The 22,561-nt window shown below is 40.9% G+C and overlaps 1 protein-coding gene across 1 annotated transcript; it reads left to right on the forward strand.

The window, feature by feature from the left end:
* The first annotated feature begins 3,583 nt into the window (after positions 1-3,583).
* On the forward strand, positions 3,584-22,208 carry hgfb (hepatocyte growth factor b). Its single transcript, XM_027273119.1, has 18 exons — positions 3,584-3,785; positions 5,302-5,461; positions 5,728-5,840; positions 6,465-6,579; positions 8,140-8,288; positions 9,752-9,872; positions 10,899-11,017; positions 13,761-13,926; positions 14,023-14,153; positions 14,975-15,068; positions 16,264-16,370; positions 17,458-17,487; positions 18,016-18,118; positions 18,789-18,863; positions 19,110-19,259; positions 19,367-19,473; positions 19,786-19,928; positions 20,468-22,208. The coding sequence occupies exons 1-18, from the start codon at positions 3,737-3,739 to the stop codon at positions 20,645-20,647; spliced, it is 2,112 nt and encodes a 703-aa protein (XP_027128920.1). The 5' UTR covers positions 3,584-3,736; the 3' UTR covers positions 20,648-22,208.
* Positions 22,209-22,561: the final 353 nt, after the last annotated feature.

Consider the following 22,561-nt stretch of genomic DNA (forward strand, 5'->3'; position numbering starts at 1 on the left):
GTTAGTGACCATTCTCCATTTTTATTTTTGTAGAATCTAGTGGAAATAATTTTCAGTAAATCAAATTAAATGTCAAGCTCTAATTAACAGGGCCCAAAGGAAAGTATGGATTCTTATAGAGACCACTGTGTTCGGGAGGGTTGTTTCCAAAGTAAACATCTTAAAGCAAGACACAATAGTACAAAATAGTCCTTCCTTTACACTACACTATATAAATATATAAACAATATAGGTTGTGTATGTAAGTATGACCCATTTGTGTGTCTTTTCCAGTTTGTTGCAGTTCTGGACACTTATGAGTGAGTGACGTCTACTGTCAAAGGGCTGGCACAATAGAGTGCGTGTGGGATATTAATGTGTTTGTGCGACACACTTTATGTGTACCATGTTAAAGGATGTGTCATTTAAACAGTTATGGTTTGTGTGGATATACAAACTCACAAGGCCATTTTGATGGTGAATTGTTCCAAGGATCTGTCTCGAACGTTCACATCAACACCCATAAACACAGGAGGAGGGACAGACAAAAGGCTGAATAAGGACTGCGCTCTGTTGAACTAAAATAATCGGTGTGTCTTTAGACTTAATGTCTTGCAGCACAAGAGCTATCTTGTTAAAGTTTGTGAGTGTGAAAAGTTGCTGCAGTAAAATCACTTTTGAAAACATTCAATTTCCCAAACACATCTGCAGACATGAAGGCTTTGTTAAATTTGGAATGATTCAGCACATCAAAGATGAGTCATTAGTGAAACCTCACTCTCAACTTTCTGGGATCGATAGAGTAAGTTTCAGTACGTCAGTGACAATGAGAAAAGCAATCGTTCAAGGTTAGAGAATGAATTATCTGAAAAATCAATGGCATATTGAGTGGCTTATATCTGTTATGGTCCGCTGATCCTCTTTAAAGCTATTTTTAGGGATATATTGGTGACTCAGTCTGCTAACATGCATGATAATGAAGATGTGTTAAAACTCCAGTTTTGCATTTCTGCTACGGCCCACTCTCTGGCTTTTCTTCCACTGTCACAAACTGAAACATGAACTAGGAATGTGACTTAGAGTTAGACTGACCACAGAGCTTCAATTTAAAAAAAGGTTTTACACACATTTCATCCTAGAAGCCATATTTTTAAACTGCGTGTGTGGACAAATTGTGCGTGTATGTAGTTTATTTGCGTTACCCGTAACTGTCAGCAGTTCTCAATTAGTGACTACCATCACATGCACTGACAACAGGAAGTGTGTGTTTATTTAAAAGAGGATCTTTTGACACAGTATCTGTGTTTACAGCATCTAAGACCACCACCGTCATCACTAACCCCAGCACACATACACACAAACACACATACACACAAACACACACACACACAAACACACACACACAACCCCTAAATGTCTTTCTTTTCTCATTAGTGTGAAATACCTAAGCCACCTCTGCTCTGTTTTCCCATACTTCCTCAATCAGAGTCCTTTTCCACTTTCCTTATCGTCCCTTGTCTCACTCAAACTATCACGCTGCCTGTCCCCTATTCCTGTCATCCCTGTCTTTCAATTTTCCATTCCACTCCATTCTCGTAGAGAAGGTCATGTAGCTGAAATCTGGAAGAGAAGCTGGAATGATTAGAGGTCACAATGAGGTCCAACTAATTTGCCGCAGATGAAAACCTGCACATATGGACATGCACATACACACATGCACAGTAGAATAATGGTATACAACACATGACTCACACAATGCACACAAAACTTCCAAACAAATCTGCAGGAAGTCTATTAATATCCTACACACTCCACAAATATGCACTCAGAGAGACCAGGCTTGAGCACACTGGTCTGTATTGTATCTTCCTGCTACAGTCAATCCATTTTTCTCACATTGCTCTTCATCTCCGATCTCTCAGTATCGGCTTCTTCATTCTCCATTATCATCTCCATCTCCCACTGAACTTCCTCACTCCATTACTGAATGGAGATATGAGGTTTCTGGCAATAACCAGCCACAGATGTGAGGAGTCTTGAATGGTGACGGCACTCATACTGTATGTGCGAGCAGTGGGCTACTGGGTCTCTCTTTAATTTCCATCCTCTAGCAGAAGCCATGGCTCTCTCAGACGCAGTGAAAACACCCACTGGATTCTTGCTAGTAGAGTCAGTAATGAGATTGTGGCGATGAGAGTTTTGTTGTTGCAATCTCAAACTGGTGAAGGTTATCCAGTCATCTGCTGCTCGTTATGTATGAGAACGCATGTTTGCGAATGTAAGTGGAAAGGCAGAAGAAAAGGAGTCTGAATGCATGTTTGCCTGTAGGAGATTGTATGTGGTCGCGTTGCATGTGTGTGTACCATAAAAGAAAGTTGGAGGGAAAAAAAACGGAAAAAGAGAAACAAGGAGTCTTGTGCTCTGCTCCAGTGAAAGTATCTGACTCATGGCTGATTGTTTATTATTGCGAATGACTCTGTGGTCCTCTCAGGAAGCCGCAGGAGCATTACTCATTGAATCATGGAGAAGATAGAGATGGAGTCTGTTTCCTACATATTTATCCATCTAGTCCACTGTTTTGTTCTGAGCACATGATGTGAGTTTGAAGAAAATACTCAAGAAAATCCTGCATCATGGGAATCCCCACAATGAAGTAACTCTGGATCTGTACTAATGTGATTTCTATTTACTGTGCACCCCATTGGACTGTCATCGGAGGACATGAGCACTGCTCTGTGACTGCCACATCAGGGATGTTTAGAGAAAATGCCATGGCCAGCTAAAGTGTCACGTCTCCTATCTTGTGCTGTCATCGCTGGAAATAGAGATGACACTCAGGAGATGGATTGGGATGTCTTGTCCTCGTCCACCCCCCACCAGTAACTTCACTTCTTATCTGACACAGGGGGGGAGTAGCATAAACAACCACACACACTCCTCCCCCTGCACCTTATTTTACATCCCCACAGAGCTTCCAGCCGCTGACAAGTGTCTGCCAATATCTGATTCGTTGTGATGATTGAGTGGGCTGTGCAGCGTGGACACAATAAAAACAAAACAAAACAAAAAAAATTCTATTTTCTTCCCATTGGGATTTATAGTGTGACTGTCAGAGGGGCATCTGTGATACATGTAACTTAATTGGGTCTCTGTGGTAATAACTTCTTGAAGATGGTCGCTGACCAAAGGCTTACCCCAGTAAATACTGCATAGATCATAGTGTGCAGATGCTTTATATAATCTCATATAGTACCATTTTAAGACTGTGTCACATTCTAAAGAGGCCCTATCACTTGTATATTTGTAAAGCGTAATGTTTTATAGGTTTTCTACAGGTTTTGAATGGGAAGCAAATGTGGGAGGATAAAGCTGGACAAAGAAAGAAGGATCATATATATTTTATAATCTTTCATTTAATATTGAACACTATTGCATGTGACATCCAGGCCAATAACAATAACAACAACAACACACAAGCTTAATTGGAAAGTGCAGATGGATAGAGAAATACAATAGAATGAGAGAAAGAAAAGGCGAGAGGGGGAGAGAGAGATAAAGTCATACACACGCACAGGGAGGAAGGGAGGGGAGGGGAGGGGAGAGGAGGGGAGGGAGGCGAGGAAGTACTTAGACAGGAGACGCATCATCTGTGCAGTGGTGAAAGCAACATCTCCCGGTTGCAGTCCGACAGCGCAACAAACAGAATTTTTTTTTTTTCCAAAATTTGTTTCAGAACCTGTTGTTTTGTGACGCCGCGATGTGGATTTACAAGCTCATTTTCGGACTCTTCATCATCTCTTGTTCTGGTAAGTTTTTGGCGAAAATCCATTAAGAACTGCTCGGGTCTCTCCCTGACATTTGGAGCAGTGGAGCTGGAGCTGTGCTGAACGCATCGGTTTGCGCTCCGTGCAAAACAGGCTGTCAAACATGAGTTAGAGAGGCTTTAATAATAGAACTTTCTGATCTTCTGCTGGCTGTAATATTGCGCCAATCCCTCTGCAGTGTTAGTGTTTACAGTGTGGCTAAATGAGAACATTTGGATACTCTTAGAAAATGATTTATTTTTCGCATCTAATTCAACAAGATAGTTTGATTTTTTTTTGTGTGTGTCAGACCACAGCCATGAGGACATTTCTTAAGTTGATCTTTCATGGAAGAAATAACCAGCACATGGACAGATAAAAACGATGCTTTGAATTGATGAACCAGCAGAGGCTCTTTTATTCTCAACTCTTGATGTAGTAGTGCGCATAACACCGCAGAGGGACGCATTAAGACGTAGATTATCTGACTGGATCACGAGACAACTACACTCTTAAGATAAAGTGAATAGATACAACACATCATTTGACCCATATTAAAATCAAATTAGTGCTTTAGTCATCCCGTAATCCGGGACAGGGTGCGATTTTGTGGCTCATTGCGCGAAGTCACTCAGACACAGAAACTGTCGCGCCGGTGAGCTCAAGTTGAGATTCGGACAAACACGATGCAACCGGTCCTTTGCGATCTTCAGGTTGGTTCTAATATTCTCATATCCTGATAGCCAATTGTTTAAATGATACCTCCTTCCAAGGCAGCATTTGCACCTTTCCAACAGATACACCATGTGATTAAGTGTTGTTTTTTAACCCCATGTTGATGGTTTATAGACAGAGAGTTGAAACAGGTAGGAGGTGGAAAAGGGAGGAGGTGTCATGAGTTTTCTGTCTACATATAAATGTCTAACTGGCTCTTTGATTTCGCAGAGAACAGCTGAGGCAACGTCCAGACATAGCACATAGAGTCTCTGTGTTTGTGTGTCTGCCTGGGTTTCATTGGGGGCACTGATAAATGACTGTGCATCCTATTAGGTGCTGTAAATTAATGACAGTTAAAGAAGACTAATTCACACATTGTAATGCTGTTGACCAGTGTTCTAGCTGAGCTCATTAGCAGACACAGTCTCTTAGAGGACAGACAAGGGTTTGCTGGTGTGTGTGTGTGCATGTTTAACAATGCTAATGATAATTTACCTTGTACAGCATCTAGTGTTATATTAAAAAGAAAACAGATAAAAGGTAAAATAAATAAAAACAGACCATAAAGTCGGCAAAGATGAAACAAGCATACAAGATTGTCATCAGGGCCATGGGCCTCGTGCTGGCAGAGCAAACAAGGTCCAGGATCTCTCCGGTTTGACCCCAACAACAGCTTGTTAGAAAATGGCCTAATATGGCCTGGAGCAAGGCACGTCTCTAATTTACAATAAGTGCCAGCTAAACTTGTGTAAACGTAACTACAACTGAGTGGTCATTAACATGTTATGTAATTCTGTATCAGAGGGCAGGAGAAATGCGCTCCAGGACTACCAGAAGACTGAGGGTATGCGACTGCTGGTCGGGTCTCCTGATTCTTCCCACCTGACCAAAAGCAAGAAGGTGAGCATGGCAAAGTGTGCCAGAGCCTGCAGCCGCAACAGAAGACTCCCCTTCACCTGCAGGTATGTCTGCTTCGCTTTAGCTTCAGGTAAACTAACTTTCCTTTCATTTGATTGGCTGTTCCCACAGAGAGTGGTGGTTCCTCAAGTTCCTTTTATTGTGCTTCCTGGAGGTATACTGCATTGCTGTCTGTCTGGTTTCGCAGGCTCCAAACTGTTTTGCATATTTGTGTGTATTGCCCTGTGGTGTCTTTTGCATAAAGAAGCTAAAGAAAACTGACCATTATGTACTTCTCTGTCCCTCCTTTCCTTTCCCTCTTATTCTCCAGAGCGTTCCTCTATGATCATAAAAACAGGAAATGCCAATGGCTGTCATTCGACAGGAACTCACCAGGAGTCCAGAGTCAACAGGACTTCAACTACCAACTTTATCAAAAGAAAGGTGCCATCTACTGTTTCACCTTTTCCCTCCACTAGCTGATATAATTTAGTGACTCCTGCAGTCACCACATTTTTCCAAAAGATAAAAAGGTCTCTACATGCTCACTTCTAACATTGCTTTAGTTGTTTTAAAATACAGTATAGTGAAAAATTGTATAACTCCAACTTCTAAATTCCCATTTGTAATCCCTCAAGGGAAAAGACAAGGAAAGGGCAAGGACCATTGTCGTGTTTATTGTGTCGCAGCACATTATGGTTCATTTTCTGTCATTAAGCAGTGTTTGTGTAAACGATGGAAACCCCCATCCCACTTTTGACTCTGAATGACCACAACAGTGAACATGCAAGCTGCATAGCCTATTTTACTGGATCCAAATGTTTTGCAGAAGATTAGAAAAACAGATCCTGTTTTTGGCATTGTCGTGGCCTTGTTAAGCTTGGCATTATAGCTGAACATCTCCTTCTGTCTGTTTTCTTCATCATCCATACTGGCTGTGTGTACACAATACTGCGATCAGGTTGTTGGCTCATCCCTCTTACTCACTCTGTTTTACTGTCATGTTGTCTCTCTGTGTCTGTCTGTCCTCATTCCCTCTCTCTCTCTCTCTCTCTGCTTCCCTTTCAGACTATGTTAGGGAGTGCATTGTAGGTACAGGTCAGAGCTACAGGGGGCGGAGGTCAGTGACAGTAAGTGGGATCCTGTGCCAGGCCTGGGCCTCTCCTATCCCTCATGAACATAAGTAAGAATCTGATGTACTTTTTAAAAACATTTTATTATTACAAAGTCAAATAAAGCAGTGTTAAAGCTACTTCTTACTATTATTGTTGGCCTGTTTGTGATACAATTAGGTAGTAGCTAGGGGCTATCCTGTGTGTATGTGTATATGAGTATGATATATTAGGGGTTGATTAGGCTCACAGGAGCAGTCATTCATCAGAACTGACCTCATTGTAACGCTTTACAGAGTCACAGATCATTTCCTGCTGTGGCTCTACTGTTTATCTAGGTGCGTGTGTGCGCATGTGTGTGTTTTCCTGGGATTATGATCATATCTAATATGGAGCCTTTGGGTAAGCCCTAGGAACACCCCCTACCTAAATTTCAAGATAAAGCTAATTTTTCAATGTGCAGGCATACTTTCGGATACAGTGGAAAAAGAAAAAAGAAAAAGAAGCCAATCAAGTGGAGATTAAAAACAAAAATGCAGCGTTCATCCCTATCAAAAACATGTCTAACAATGTAGTCTGCTGTCATTATAATATGACACAAATGAATAGTATTAATAAGAAAATACATGACATGACATCTCATTAAGGCAGTATATTATCTTTCACCCATTGCCATCAAAATACATCAAACGATCTCTGGTAATCAGGAAGTGCAATATTTTTATTTATTTTTTAAATAAGGACAAACTTGATCATCTGATAGACATTAATAACCATTAGAAAACCGTACACATGACATCTCATCTTAGACCGTTATTATATTCTAACCTTAGCTGCCTCATTCATTCTCTACTCCCCTTTACTCAGAGGTATTAAATGACTTTGAAAGGCTTTGTAGTGAGCTGTCGCTGCACCAGATGAATCAAAGAGGGCAGTGTACATTTGTACGTCCACTGAACCTGCTTTATCAGACTGCTCTTAATGTCCCTGTAGATCAGGTAATTAAACCCAGGCGCTTTGTATGTTTTATCAGTCGACCTACAGGCATGGGAAACTGGGACACATGCACACACACACACACACAAGAACAAATTGCATTTTTGTCAGTGAAGGGTTTTTCCTCTTTTTGATTGGCCTGAAAAGGCCTTCTCATGTCTGTACCTGTCATTACCCTCTCCACTGAAAGACTAAAGAACTTTAGCTTTTTGTCATTATGTGGAAAAACACAGCTTGACTCAAAGACCACGCTAGGTCCATCAACGCAACTGGTGACCACAACCATGTGCTTGCCTGATGTAGAAGATATGACTCATTTGTCAGTGTGTTTACACTACATTCAGAACCAGCCTCATGGAAAAACAACATTGCTCCTGCATATTAATGTGTTTTTGCACATTAATAACATCATGTCATCAAAGGATTTGATCCATCAGTTACTTTTACACTTGTTAGTTGTTAAGAGGCAGTGATCCATCAGTTACTTTTACACTTGTTAGTTGTTAAGAGGCAGGTTTTAGCATAGAGAATTAGAGAATTTTTCTTTTTTTTTTTTTTTTGCTAGCTGAAATATTTAACAACTGGTCTTGATACATGTGTCTGTGTTTGTGTAACTGTGGCTTTGCTCCTGACAGATTCATGTCCAAGAGGTTCAGGAAGAAGGACCTTAGAGAAAATTACTGTCGCAACCCAGACAACTCCACCGTTGGCCCGTGGTGCTTTACCACTGACCCCCGGCCACACCTCAGACACCAGGAGTGCGGCATACCACAGTGCTCACAGGGTAGGCTACACACACAGACTCTCACAGACACACACACACTCAATGTTTTGTATTCATCTGAGCAGACATTCATCTTAAAATAATGCCCATTTCACGTTGCAAATTGCCTCGCCAATTGAGGCTCGATAGTCTGTCATGAGCTGCAACAAATTAGGCAATCACACGGTGCCTTGCACTAAGCAAAACTGTCTCTAACTGTGCTTCAACCTACATCTGTGTATATATGTGCGGGTCACAGGTTTTCTTTATTTGCTGAGGCCAGCTGCAGCTGTTTCCAGGTGTGTGGTTCAGATTATGCTGTCCTCTCTCATTCCATCGGGTTCAGCTTTTGCAAATGGTTTCAACCTAAAGAGGCTGGAGTTGGAATGTTAGAGGATATTAATTCCTTGTCTTCTCCTATAGATAAATGGTTATGTTATCCAATCCTGTGGCACACACAGAAGGAAACTGTTGAGGTTGAGTTATGGATTTATTTACATTTATCCAGTTTTGATATCCAGTTTTGGTGTTTCAGCCTCTATGTTATATCACACAATATTACTCGGACACTGTCTTTGTGAAGAAGGGGCTGATAATGACCTCTGCTATCTAATCCCTGGGGATTCATGCTGTCAGAGGGGTGGTTCCCTCTGCATGTATGACACTGGATCACGTTAATGAGGAACCAGGCTGCGGTTCGATAAGACAGGATGGGAATCCTTCTTGCTCTCCAGCTTACATATGGTGTCCCACTGGGTCATAACAAACTGTACAACAGAGATAATGACTTTTTATTTTGATCGAACGCCTGTGTTCATTCAGAAGAAAATGACTGGGAGGGTTTGTCCAAAAATTAGCTGGTCCTAATAGGAAACATACACAGAGACACACAAGTATGGCGTGCGCAAACACCCTTACACATGCAGCCAGGGTCTTAAATGTGCTCTGTCATGACAGCATTGGACTCATAAACATCTGTTTCTAATCTGCATGTTCTCTGTTGTTTACACTAGACAGCGTGGACTACTCACCATGCAACAAACGGTTGCCGTCTCGACATCAAAGAGACTCTTGCCTTCGTTAGTGTATGCTTCCATACATTAGGATAATTTATAGAATTTCTGAACTTTAGGGAGATTGAAGTATTTATGAAGAGTTTCATTTCAAAATGTTGCATAACCACTCTGGGTTGGAAAATCATGGCCTAAAATGTGTCAAAGAGGACGATCCACTATGTTCAAGTTTGTTACTTTGTCAACCCATAACTGTACTACTAAAAAGTATAATAATTTATATTTATTCAGTGCTCTCAATCATTTGGTTGGTTCTTGTTTTTTGTTGTTTGTCGTTAAGTGTCTCCATTAGCCACTGAAGAGAGAGGATACTGAATTTTCGATGGTTTGATTGTGTATTTCTCTAAGCTGTTGCTCTGTGTGTGTTTGTGGATGTGTGTGTCTATGTGTGGATGTGTCACCCCTGCATAGTTGAGTGTATCAACTGTAATGGGGAAGATTACAGAGGACCCATGGACCACACAGAAAGTGGAAAGGAATGCCAGCGTTGGGACCTGGATGGACCACACAAACACCTGTACCACCCCAAGAGGTAACACACTAACACACACATACACACACATTAAGGCATAAGCATCTGCATCACTCAGAATCACTTAGGGCCTCAACACTTAAGGCCACACACATGGATAAGCTACATATAATTTAATAGCAAAAAGCATGCAGGCAAGCAGAATACTTCATGTAATAATAAGTTCATAAAGTAATTTGTTGTGACTAACTCTGGAGTTGAAGTGATCTGGAGTTGGCCTGTGAACCTTTTCCCTGAAGGAATTTTATCAGAATCCAATGTGTAATTGTGTGTTTTTAGCAGCACTGTGCTGGGAAAACTGTTCATTCTGACTTAATTGGCCTAAATTTCTTTAACTTCTGAGTGTGTTATAAAGCAAACCCGTGTCCAATAAGCTTATACCTATTTTAGGAAGGCCTTATATTATAGTCTTCATTAGTATTCCTTACAGTACATGATCTTTGTTTATGTGTGTGTGTGTGTGTGTCAGGAAATTGTTCCAGTTAGTCGGATGGCAGGTGGTCTGGATTAGTGGGGACTCGTTAACACATCCTTAATTATCCCAGTGTTTGTGTAAATGAGGTCCCAGATTGCTCATAGCACTAATGTAATGAGAGAGGGTCCCACAGCCTGATACTGCACGCCTGGAAGCTAGAGGCCCGGAGGGATGAGGGACTTTGGGATGACTTACTGTAGAACACCTGTAGTGGTGTAGCCTATTATCTTCCTCACTCCCCTGAGCTCTAATCAGATTCACAGATGGAGTCCTTGCACCAATCCAGTTATTAATGCATGTGATGGTGAATCTCCATTTCTGCTCTGTATTCCTCGGGTTTCAGGAGGAAAATGGAAACACGATTCTCTTCCCTGGTACCTCTGGGCTTTAAGCATGATGTCGTGACAATCTGTGTTTTGTGCCACTGTGACTTAACTTCAAGTTAGAAAGTTGTACCACAGGTCATGAAAGACTGTGATAGTTTAGTTATGCTATGATATTTCACTCTTATAGCCTTTGTCTCTACACTAAGGTTGCCTGTTTTGTATTAGGTACCCTGACAAGGGCCTGGATGATAACTATTGTAGAAACCCAGACGGACGCCACAGACCCTGGTGCTTCACCACGGACCCAAACACACCCTGGGAGTACTGCAACATCAAAGTTTGTGGTAAGCATGTGAGCATGTGAGCATGTTTGTGGTTGAATGCATTAGCATTTAGTCATGTGTGTTAGGTGGGTGTGTTTGTGTTCTGTCCTGGCACATGAAGTGTGACTGCACCAGAATTTACCTACATTTCCTGTACCTTTAATTTCACCACTCCTCTCCCTCTCATTGGCTGATACTATTAAATAGACACACACACACACACACACACACACACACACACACACAGAGGTTAGCCTCACTGGTATGTCTTCTCTAATAGACAGAATGTTTGCTTTTCCTCCGCGCCACTGGCCTGCTGTTTATTGTTCTATGCCAACTCTTATGCGTGGTGATCAAACTGCACAGGGCTCAGTTACTGCTCCACATTAACCTCCTGTTCCACATACAGACACAACATCAGGGTCACACATGCTACAAGCAGATCACTTTCCTTACACCTCATACACTTTGTGTAAACAGTGTCATTGATGTGTAAGAGCTAGGTGCATGGTGTCATGTCTAGCTTTGTGTTCTGTGTGTCTTTACACTTCAAACCAGCAGATACTGTAGCTGACCTATAGTCAGGGACAAGGCTGCTGTGGTCATTAAGAACATAAAACAGAGTGTGCACTGGTGTTATTGTTGGGCTCACCCTCTCTCTCCTGAGTCTTTGACTGGCCTGTTTGCCTGCTAGAATCATCAGCAGTCCTGGCACCATGTTTACTAGATGGCACTCCTCCATGTGGACCCAGTGATTCACTGTTCCCCCCTGCTTTTTCCCCCTCTAAAAATTGCACTTTCTCTCTCTTTCTCTCTAGCTCTCACTCTTTCTGATATGGGAGTTTGTTGGGAACAGACCAAGTTTACGACCCAGTTACTCTTAATCAAAACAAGGCAGAAAGGGGCGAGCAAGAGACAGAGAGAGACAAAGTGTTCTTTTGTCAAAGCCGGCTCGTTTGTTTACTGTCACGACTAGTTAATATCTATTTTTAGATATACTGTATGAACTGTTTTAGAGTCTTGAAGATTGCAGCCCTGCATATTGTTGAAAAAAAATCATGCATAACTCACTGTAACTCGTGCCTAATGAACGGCCTTTCTAGAATGAAATAGAGCCCTTGTTTTTCAAACTTTGGCGATATCAACATGGGTTTTCTAAGCCTGTAGAGTGAGCTATTCAGTAGAGAGCAGGTGGCCAAAACATTGTGGCTGTTTAGCTATTCATCAAACAAAATGCAATGTCACACTGATTACTCCTCAGTGCTAAATCACCTACTGATCAATGTTGTTTATAAATGTTTGTACATGTACTACAACAACCTGATTATAACCATAAAAAGGAAAACATTTGCAACTCACATTCAAACAATTTAAAACCTAAGGGTGTGAATATTTTATGGACTAACTGATTTGATTATGTTTTGGTCTGTTACAATCTGAACAATTTCCTGCTGACTATTCAGAAATAAAATCCTGGTTTGCAAGTGTAATACAAGTAGAATCGGGACCTCTACTAGTGGAAGAAATAGTAATAGGAGGAGAGGTAAATGGAAAAACGTGTGGTGTGCCATGCATGTCAGAGTCCTATTAGATAATCTATAACGCGGCCCATCTAGGTTTCAGTGCAGTGCCAAAGTTCCTATGAAGTTCACTTATTTCCAAGTCTCTCTGCACATCAAAATCCTTTTCCCCCTCACATCTCTCCATCCACTGTTTCAACCAAATAAGACTTGGATCAAAGATGGTCTTTTCCATCCTTCTATTTAGTTATTATTATCTGATGGATGTCAAATGTCAAAATGGCTATCTGTTCTTTAGTGTGTTGTCCTGGATTTACTTGCTCAATTTGTGTATGTTTAAAAAGAAAGTCATTAAATGCAGGGAGTATAGTCTCTGTAGACTTTAATCATTTTAAAGTGTTATTCCCAGCTAAAAGGGATAGTTTGGGTATTTTTAAGTGGTGTTCTTTGAGGTACTTGTGCAGTCAATGCACCCCCAGTTCGAAGAAGCAGACAGGGCAGGCACAGAAGCTGTGGACAGGGTCAGAAAATTGTATTTTAGCCACATAAAACAGCCCACCATAAAACAAAGTTATACAGTTAGTGCCAAAAAGGCTGTCTGACAGCAAGATAAAGCAGTGATAAGATTCTTAATATAGGGTATACTTAGACCAATGGATAATAATGTTTTATATGGTGGGCCTTTTTTATGTGGCTCAAGTAGTTTTTTTTTCTGCTGAACCTGTCCACAGCTCTGCCATGCTTCTGTGGTGGGATCCCAGTCTTCTTCTTCAAACTGGGGGAGCACTGACCAACATCTACTGTTGGTATTAGACTGACTATGGAAAATTACCCCATACAACCAGACATCAAAATAACCTAATAACCTAATAACTATGCCTTTCAGGTTTTCTCAGTTGGTGTAACCATGAATTGTCTTCCTGAATGTCTGCTACCATTTATAGTATATGCTTTAATCTGTTTTTTAATGGTGTTTTGATTCTGTACATGTGCTTCGAAAGCAGTTGAGTGGTTGTCTTTGAGAAAAGAGAAAATGAATTAGCTTGTTTTGGAGGTGGTGTTGAAACACCTTTCACGCTTCACTATAACACTGCAAAATCTAATGTCTTAATAGTTATACTTTACTTTTTTGTATTACCCTGTAAAACATGTATAAGATTGCGTTGTTTGAAAAAGCTGGGGATGTTAGCTTGATCAACTTCACCCACCCCTAAAATAAATAAATATATTTTGCTCTTTCATAGAAACACCTTCTAAAAGTAATGTGATGGAAACAACTGATTGCTACCAGGGCAGAGGAGAGGGTTATAGGGGGACAGTAGATGTGATGCCTACCGGACTCACCTGCCAACGCTGGGACTCTCAGTATCCCCATAACCACACATTCATACCTGAAGCCTACCCCTGCAAGTGAGTCAGACTCTCACGTAAGACATGCATCCACTCACTCACCCACATGCATGCACTTATAGCAGATTACTGAGTGACTTTCTCTGTGTTTTCCAGAGACCTGAGAGAAAACTACTGTCGGAATCCAGATGGCCAAGAATTACCCTGGTGCTTCACTACAGACCCAAGAGTACGCACAATGTTCTGCACCAACATCCCTCAATGCGGCACCCAAAACAGGCTCAGTGGTGAGAGACTCAACAGCTTTATTTGGAAGAGAAAAACGGATTTTCTCTACATCCAAAGCAGAGAGACTATTCAGTATTTTCATATTTTGTGGACTATGGAGTTCACATGAGACCCAGTAACCAGACATATTGGCTTGTAACCACATTGTCTCTGTCCCGGAGGAGAACCGTAGCCCTATAGGGCTGTGGGAAGGACTGACCACCAAACCTCATATAAACAAATTCTGACAGCAGCTCAGGATTGTCAGGTCTCACTGGACAGTAAAAGATGGAGTTGAAGGATTAGAGCTGGATGGGATTCTTTCTAGGAAGAGATTTGGAATCAAAAGATGTAGATCTATGGCTGACTACACAAATTCAAATTTCCCAAGGGATCATAGGAATATATCTTAAAGATTGCGTGGCCGTGCATTGGGATTACTGAGGTTGCGCTGTGGTCTTCCCTCAGGGGTTGAATACGTTCCCACATATAAATGAGATGCAGGGTGTCAGACAGCTTCAAGACCTTTTTTATGACCTGGGTTTTTCTAAGGCATCGTTGTGGACGACTTATTTGTGTTCCCAGCTCTGCATATTCTAGATCCAGTGACAACCACAAAAGCTCAGAAACTCGGTTTTTATTATTCTGTATAAAACTGACTAGTTCTCAGTTTTTATGTCAAAGAATGCACAACAACTATTGTGATGAGGTTTATAGAGCTTTGTAGTATTGGGTACTGAGTATTGCATGTGTTTTGTTCAAAGCTGTTTGTTCATACAGACCTGAAGTATATGTCTAGAATGTCTATCACATTTTATTTTCCCTTTATGTCCAAATACAGGCTGCTATGAAGGCTTTGGACAGGATTACCAAGGAGAGCAGTCAAGGACTAGATCAAACCTACCCTGCGCTCCCTGGAGAGACCACGGCAACAGGTCAGCCGACTGGATCCCTGCTACTTTCTAACCTAATAACTTTCACGAACTCCACTATGGTGTACAAAACAGATGTGCGCCATCAATAAACCGCAGCCTCTGCCTAAAATAGAGATCAAGATGTCACACAGCTCTAGTACATGTAACTAATCAGAGAGCTCAAAGGAAGCCACTGACAGAAAATGTGCTAATTTCATGTGTTTCCACAGAAGAAAGAACGCTCGAGAAATTACCTCCTTAAGATACAAGCTTATGCATGATAGCCTCAGCGTGCAGGGGGAATGAATCTGCGTTTTCAAGAACCATGTGTGTGAACCTGAGACGGGGTGGTTAGTGCGGAGAAGCGACCTATTACTGACCTCTAGTTAAGTCTTATTGTTGTTAGCGGATCAAGTCAGGCCTCTTGTTTCTCAAAGGAGAAAACGGCTCCTGCGGGTGCCGTGACTAGCCTCTCCAGCACCTCTTAATGGCTAAAGAAGTGTTTCCCTGAAGATGACCTAACTCAGCAGGAATGACTCCCAGTGATAACTTGGCTGGGGGATATACACTTCACTCCTCACCTTTGACCCCAAATCCCTCCTTTGTAGGAACACTTCAAAGCCAATCAGCTCTACCGCTTGGCTCCTGCCCAAGGGTCAAAAGCCACTGTGAGGGAGTCACAGTGAGAGCTAGCTGCTGGAACTATAACATACACAAATACAGATTTGAAATCACTATAATTTGGTACCCAGCATCCCTCTCTCTTTTATGTAATATGTGTGTGTGTGTGTGTGTGTGTGTGTGTGTGTGTGTGTGTGTCTCCTATTTCCCTCACAGTGCTCCACCTTACCAGTCAAGAATTCAGTGTGGGAAAGAATTCTGTTTGTGGTTTTAAGATTCTTATGAGAATATCCTCATGTGTGGGATATGTCTGCATGAGCTTGTATTAAGTATGAGCGTGTAGGTGGTTGCATACTGTCTCTGTGAGTAATTCCTTTGCAGATCACCTTCTTATCTTGTCCGCAGAGGCCGAGTCCACACAGCTGTGTAGTTGGACTGTCCAGATCCTATCTGGCCAAATTTGTTCAGCTTTTACTAGTTATAAATCTCTGGCAAATTGTCTGCTTTTCCTTTGTTTTGAAAATTGTCTTTGGGGCTTACTGAATGTTGCTCAAAGATAAATTATTGGATCATTTGTGTTTATGTGTTTGTCCAGTGACCTGGAGGGAAACTACTGCAGAAACCCTGATAAAGACAAACATGGTCCGTGGTGTCACACCAACAACTCTGCCATTCCCTGGGACTACTGCCATGTAAAACCATGTGAGTGAATGGAAGTGTGCAGATGCAATACGTTCATAAACGCATGCAATCGTACACAGAGATGCATGCACAAGTAAGGAAAACAATGTGTGACTGTGTAAGTGAAAGTTTGTCGTATTTCTTGGTCCAAGAAATAACTAGTGTAGATTTGTTTGCACTCTGTCTGCTGGTGTGTCTCACTGACACACACACACACACACAAAGACTTTGTTTGCAGTGCGTAGATCTGTCTACACTTGTAGATCATTGTGTGTCAGACGAGATTCACAACTTGTCCGGAAGACAAGGGAGGGCTTCTTCTAACTATTCCCACATGGACCAAGAGCCAGAGGCATCATAACTCTGTGTGTGTGTGTGTGTGTGTGTGTGCGTGTGCGTGTGCGTGTGCGTGTGTGTGTGTGTGTGTATGTGCGTGTGTGTGCGTGTGAACATCTGTGTGTTGGCCTGTGTCTTCGATCATGATTCTGTGTTGGTGGCATTGTGTATATTTGAAAATTACATAGGTATCCATGGTTCTTCAAGCCAATGAAAATCTATTTTTTATACCACTGTTAAAGGACCATACAAGTCATTTTGCATGTTTTAGCCTATTTACTTCACATTACTTATACTTAACATTACAGCTAATCATTTTCCAAAAATACTGTGTTTTAGAAAGACTACTGCATTTCGTCTATTACCGTGTCTTTCCATCAATGTTTTGAGATAATAGGGCAGTCGTGTAAAATGCATTAACATGCAAGCATAATGTACGTGGACAACTAATTAAAGTTGGTGTTCATTGTGATAGATCACACAACATAAGCAGGTTATGAGAGAGAGCGGAAGCCTGTTGCTATACTGGAACTATACAAAAAGTGCATTGAAAAATCTGAATCTAAAAGATATAGAACTTGCAAAGACACAATATGGTCCTTTGAAACTTGTCACATTCAATCAGAGTCCTCCAGTTGTGAATAAAATGATCATGACATGACAGCCCTGACAGCCGTGGCTGTATGAAATTTACACCCCTGTGCGAGGTCGTGTCTTATCTTGTATCAGTTAATACTCCTGATTCCTTGTTTGTCTCCTTTGCTCTCTGCAGGTGATGCTTCACAAAACACTATTCCACTGGGTGAGTGTCTCTGTCATCTCATCTGTCTATCTGTGTTTGAGAGTGGCTCAGCTGCTGATCTTTATTTGATAGCCTTCAAGGCAAGTAGTGGTGTTTTCAGAACCTGACTGAGTCCTTTTTATGTCCAGCTATTATGGTACAGGGCATTATTTTGCCATGGTGCCATCTGTTTCTGTGTATGTGTGAATGTGATGGCGTATGTGGCTCATTCCTCTGCATGGAAGAAGCTCTCAGTCTCTTGACATATAGAGTTCAAATTACAGCCATGTGATATATGAACGTATATATTAATTACCTTAATTAATGGCCTCATCAGTATTACGTGGTTAGATTTTATATATATATGATGATGATTATAGCAGATCATAGGCAGCTTAAGTGCTTCCTCTATTGTGACTGTGTAAACAATATGTCACCATTAATTGCAGTATGTCCAGGTGTGTAAATGTATATTTATGTCTTCAATTCAATATGTATTACATGATATGTAATATATTGAAATATGTGTGTGTGTTTCTGCTTTTCCAGGTGAGCTGTCATCTGTGGCGTGTTTTGTCCATAAGAAAACCAGGATTGTGGGAGGAGATCCAGTGGTATCAGATGGCAGCTGGATGGTCAGCATACAAAAAGGGTACATCAGTGCTTTAATATTCTACACATTTTCTTCTACCGCTGAAGGAGAGCAGACCAACCTGTGAATTCATGAATATTTTATTGGATTTTTTTGGTTTTGTTTTCAGTTTTGTTTTGAGTAGCGGGTTCAAATGCTGTTTCACGATACTCAGGGGGATGTCAAATATTTCTGATTCATCAGGAGCTTCGTAAAGAAATAGAACTTTCCCATTGGTGAGAAGCCAACTGTTTATCGCAAAGGGCAATTTTGAGATGTGCAGGGCTACTATTCACTGTATCAATTATAGTTAGTTTAGACATAACTTTATAAAACTTATTTTACTCCAAACAATGCACCGAAACAACTCTTCAAGACAGAATTCTGCTTACGTCTACGTTGAAATCGGTATACATGACAGCATACACTGTCAGTCCTACACCACTATCTCTGGAAAGTTTGTCCAGAGACTTAGATTGCAGTGTATAATAGTACTACTGTACGTACCTCTGCTCAAATTTCACATATTTGAGGAACAACTGGATTTCCATAGATTTCAAACATACAGTTTCTTTTTTTTGGTTTGTTTTTTATAATGACAGTATTAATTTGTGCGGTGTTAGACAGCTTCTGAGGTCTTTCATTTGTCATTTGTCCTTGATGTGCTGTTTGCGTATTGTGCTCTTTTCAGGGGGACGCACTGGTGTGGGGGTTCGTTAATACGAGACGAGTGGGTACTCACTGACAGACAGTGCTTCTCCTCATGGTAAGTTCGCTGCTCGGCTGTTAATGTCATTTCTTTTGCTTTCACATTAACCTTTAACTGTCAGTGCATTTCTCTTTTTTATCCCTGTGTGTATTAAACACAATGATTTATTTGTTCAGTTCTCTATATTCAAGCATAGGTTCTTAACTGACTCACTTCAGTTGCTACTGTCCATCCAGATCAGTCTGAGCTTGTAGGGAGTAATAAATGTTTATCAAGTGCTAAATCTGTCTTGTGCCTCCCCAGTGTTCCTGACCTCAGTGAGTATCGGGTGTGGCTGGGCGTCTCAGATATTCAAGAGGGTTCTCCCAACTCTTCCATGAGACAGGAAGTCAGCATAACTCATGTGATATGTGGTCCAGAGGGCTCCAGTTTAGCACTCATAAGGCTGTCTAAGTGAGTACCTGGAAAGTAATCTTAAACATTTAATATATACTTGTGTGTGTGTGTATGTGTGATGTTAATCATGCATTGTATTTTCTGTGTTCATTAAATACGTCCAGGCCTGCCCTCCCTGCAGACAACGTTCATACAATTCAGCTACCCGTGGATGGGTGCTCCATCCCAGAAGGAAGACTGTGTAAAATGTATGGATGGGGAGAAACGAAAGGTAATGATATTCTATACTCACTATAACTATTGTATATATGCATACTTCCCAGGTCACCAAGATTTGCAATATATTGCATGTTTACTGTGTGGCTTTATACAGACGGGATCATGGAAGATTGATATTTTTAATAAAGGAAAAATGTACCACGATTCCTGTGAAAAACATTCAGTCCTAAATATGATATTGCACTATAATATATTTATTACTACAGCATCATGCCAAAAACGCAAGAGTTATGTGGTACAATGTTGGCCTTTGTAGAGTGTATGCTACAACAGAACAACCATTGCAAGTTTTAACTCTTTTCAGGCACTGGCCATGATGACTTATTAAAGGCGGTTGACCTGCCTATTGTAAATAATGAGAGGTGCAGAGAGATGCACAGAGGAAACCTCCACATCACCAACACCAAGATTTGTGCAGGTGGCAAGAGGAATGAGGGAGTGTGTGAGGTAAACTGTTACTTGTTTCTATTCTTTTCTTAGAGAGGTGTTTCACTATTTACATATGAGGCCAAAACACTGTTTCAATAATCTGATGAAAAACTCCACACTAGAATTTGCATGGTGTGCTCAGTCCTGTTGGTAAACAAGAACAGGCCTTTAGACCTTTGGGTAAAATAATTGTTCTCAGTGTGAATTTATGAGAGTATTTGCTCCTTGTTCCAAATGCAGAGCTTTCAAAGCTCAGTTTGATCTAAATCTCAAACAAATGTTCTCTGAATCTGTAGGCTTAGTATTCAGTTTGTTGTAAATAGAGCAGCTGGAGACTGTTGCACTAAATTTCATCAGTGATCAAAGCCTTGGTTTTGTGGTTTCTAGCAATGGAAGAGAGCTGTCCATGTTCACAAATACTGGTGATGTTGCCTGTCACTGAGAACATGAAAATGCACTTTGCTTTCATTTAACCCTGTCATAAACGCAAACAGTGATGATAGGCATTTCTCAACAAGTGACGTAGAAAAATGTGCTATCTGTTTCTTCTTTTGCAGAGGGATTATGGCGGCCCTCTTGTGTGTCAAGATGGTGAGATCAAGGTTATTGTAGGAGTAAGTGTCCATGGCAGAGGGTGTGCTCGAGCAAACCAGCCTGGCATCTTCATCAATGTGCCCTTCTACACGCAGTGGATCTACAAGGTCTTCAGATATTACCCCAACCCTGAGATCATCTAGAGACTCATTTGGGAATAAAACAGAACCAGGGAACTAAATCAAACCTTGAGCCTCTACTTCTATAAATCCTGCGGTGCACTCAGGACACCTGGTTCATATCTACGTAGCCCACAAATCAATGAGAATCTGATCTGAGGATGCACTCCTAATAGATGAATGGATGGGAAACACTGAACACATCATAATCCGATCTCATACTGATTCTGATGAAGAGTCATTGATGCTAATTATGAAGAGTAAAAAATTGATACTGTTCATATCTTGTGACAAAGAAGGACATTTCTGATTGAGTTGGGAGCAGATCAGGCAAATAAACATTTAGTTTCATCCATTTTTAACGGTTTTATTGTGGTAGCAAATCCACCACAGTGGTATGTGTGCATGTGAATACTCTTGATTCCTGGCATTACTTGAATGTTTTAAACACCAAAGAGCAGTGGTTCAGCAACTCCCTCTGTAGAGTACATCAATGGGCCACTTAAAAAACTATCCAGTGGTAAGGCAATGTTAAGGGCACTCTTGCCAAGCATCTCCAGGGGCTTAAATAAAGTGGTCCTTACTGTACATAGTATTTTAATGAGTGTATTTGTGACACTCTAAAGGTGATTTGGGTCTTATAGACCTATAATAAGAGAAATGAATGTTGTGGTAGACAGATAAATGTGCTATCTAAATTTCAGTTTTCAGTCAGCTGTATGGAAAAGCCCAAATAAACTCAATTTATAATATTTTTAATTTTATCACAAAGCCACTGACTGTATATATGAACATGCTTTTTGCATTCTGTGTAGATGAAAGGAATGTATGTCTGGTCAGCCTTTATAGGTTTTGAAAAAAGCAGAAAATGTAACGTTCATGTGTACACACAAACTCTCTTATGGAATCTAATATTTCCTTTAACCTATGTTAATTCATCGTGCATGTGCATCTGTTCGTTTTTTTTTCTTCTGCAGCAGTGTCGGTATGCAAAAAGAAAACTGCAGAAGGAAAGACAGTGTGTGTGTGTGTGTGTGTGTGTGTGTGTGTGTGTGTGTGTGTGTGTGTGTGTGTGTGTGTGTGTGTGTGTTTGAGCTAGAGCTGAATGAATTATCCTCTCCCCACACTCAGACGCTGGCAGACCACCAAATCCAATCCACTCTGGATATTAACGTCACAAAGTCTGTCACTTCAAACTTTGTCATGGAGAAGAAGAGATAGTCTTTGTAACTGCATTGTCTGTAATGGATGTTTCACTGAGATGACTGAATGGCCCTTGAAACAAATTAACACATCTCTTTCAGCAGTGTAAATGATTGAAATGGCTTTATATTATAACTGCATTATGTTTGTAAGAGTGAGAAAATGTTTCTGTGTGTATGTTTGTGTGTGCGTGCGTGCGTGCGTGTGTGTACTGAAAGATGCTGCAAGCTGCTATACTCTACAGGTTGTACAGTGCTGTCTTATGTTCTCTGTATAATGTACATTCACTATAAATCTCTTGTCATCTTATTCAATATGCTAAATGTTAAACACAATTTTAGCAATTTCAGCATTTCCTATTTGAAATGTTTTATGATGTTTGTCACTATATTAAATGTTTTTTTTTAATCTATTACATTCCCATTTCATCTTTTTAAATGTTGCATTCGTTGAATGCCCTATCTGAATACAAATGTGTATCAGCTCAGACAGCTCTACTGCTTGCTGTATAATTAAGTCAAGGCTGTAGTGCTTTCCCACCAGTAGATGGCACCACAGTAGCACAGAGACTATAAAGATATCTTGGTAATCTTATTAATCTTTCTCTCTCACTCTCCCCCTCTCTCGCTCACATACAGTAATCCCACATCTATAGTCACACTCTTATCCACTAACCACGCACATACCTACACACAACATCAATTTGATCCTTGTAGCTGCTCTTGAGTGGCAGAA

Source organism: Larimichthys crocea, chromosome XXI (genome assembly GCF_000972845.2).
Source record: "Larimichthys crocea isolate SSNF chromosome XXI, L_crocea_2.0, whole genome shotgun sequence".
NCBI lineage: Eukaryota > Metazoa > Chordata > Actinopteri > Sciaenidae > Larimichthys > Larimichthys crocea.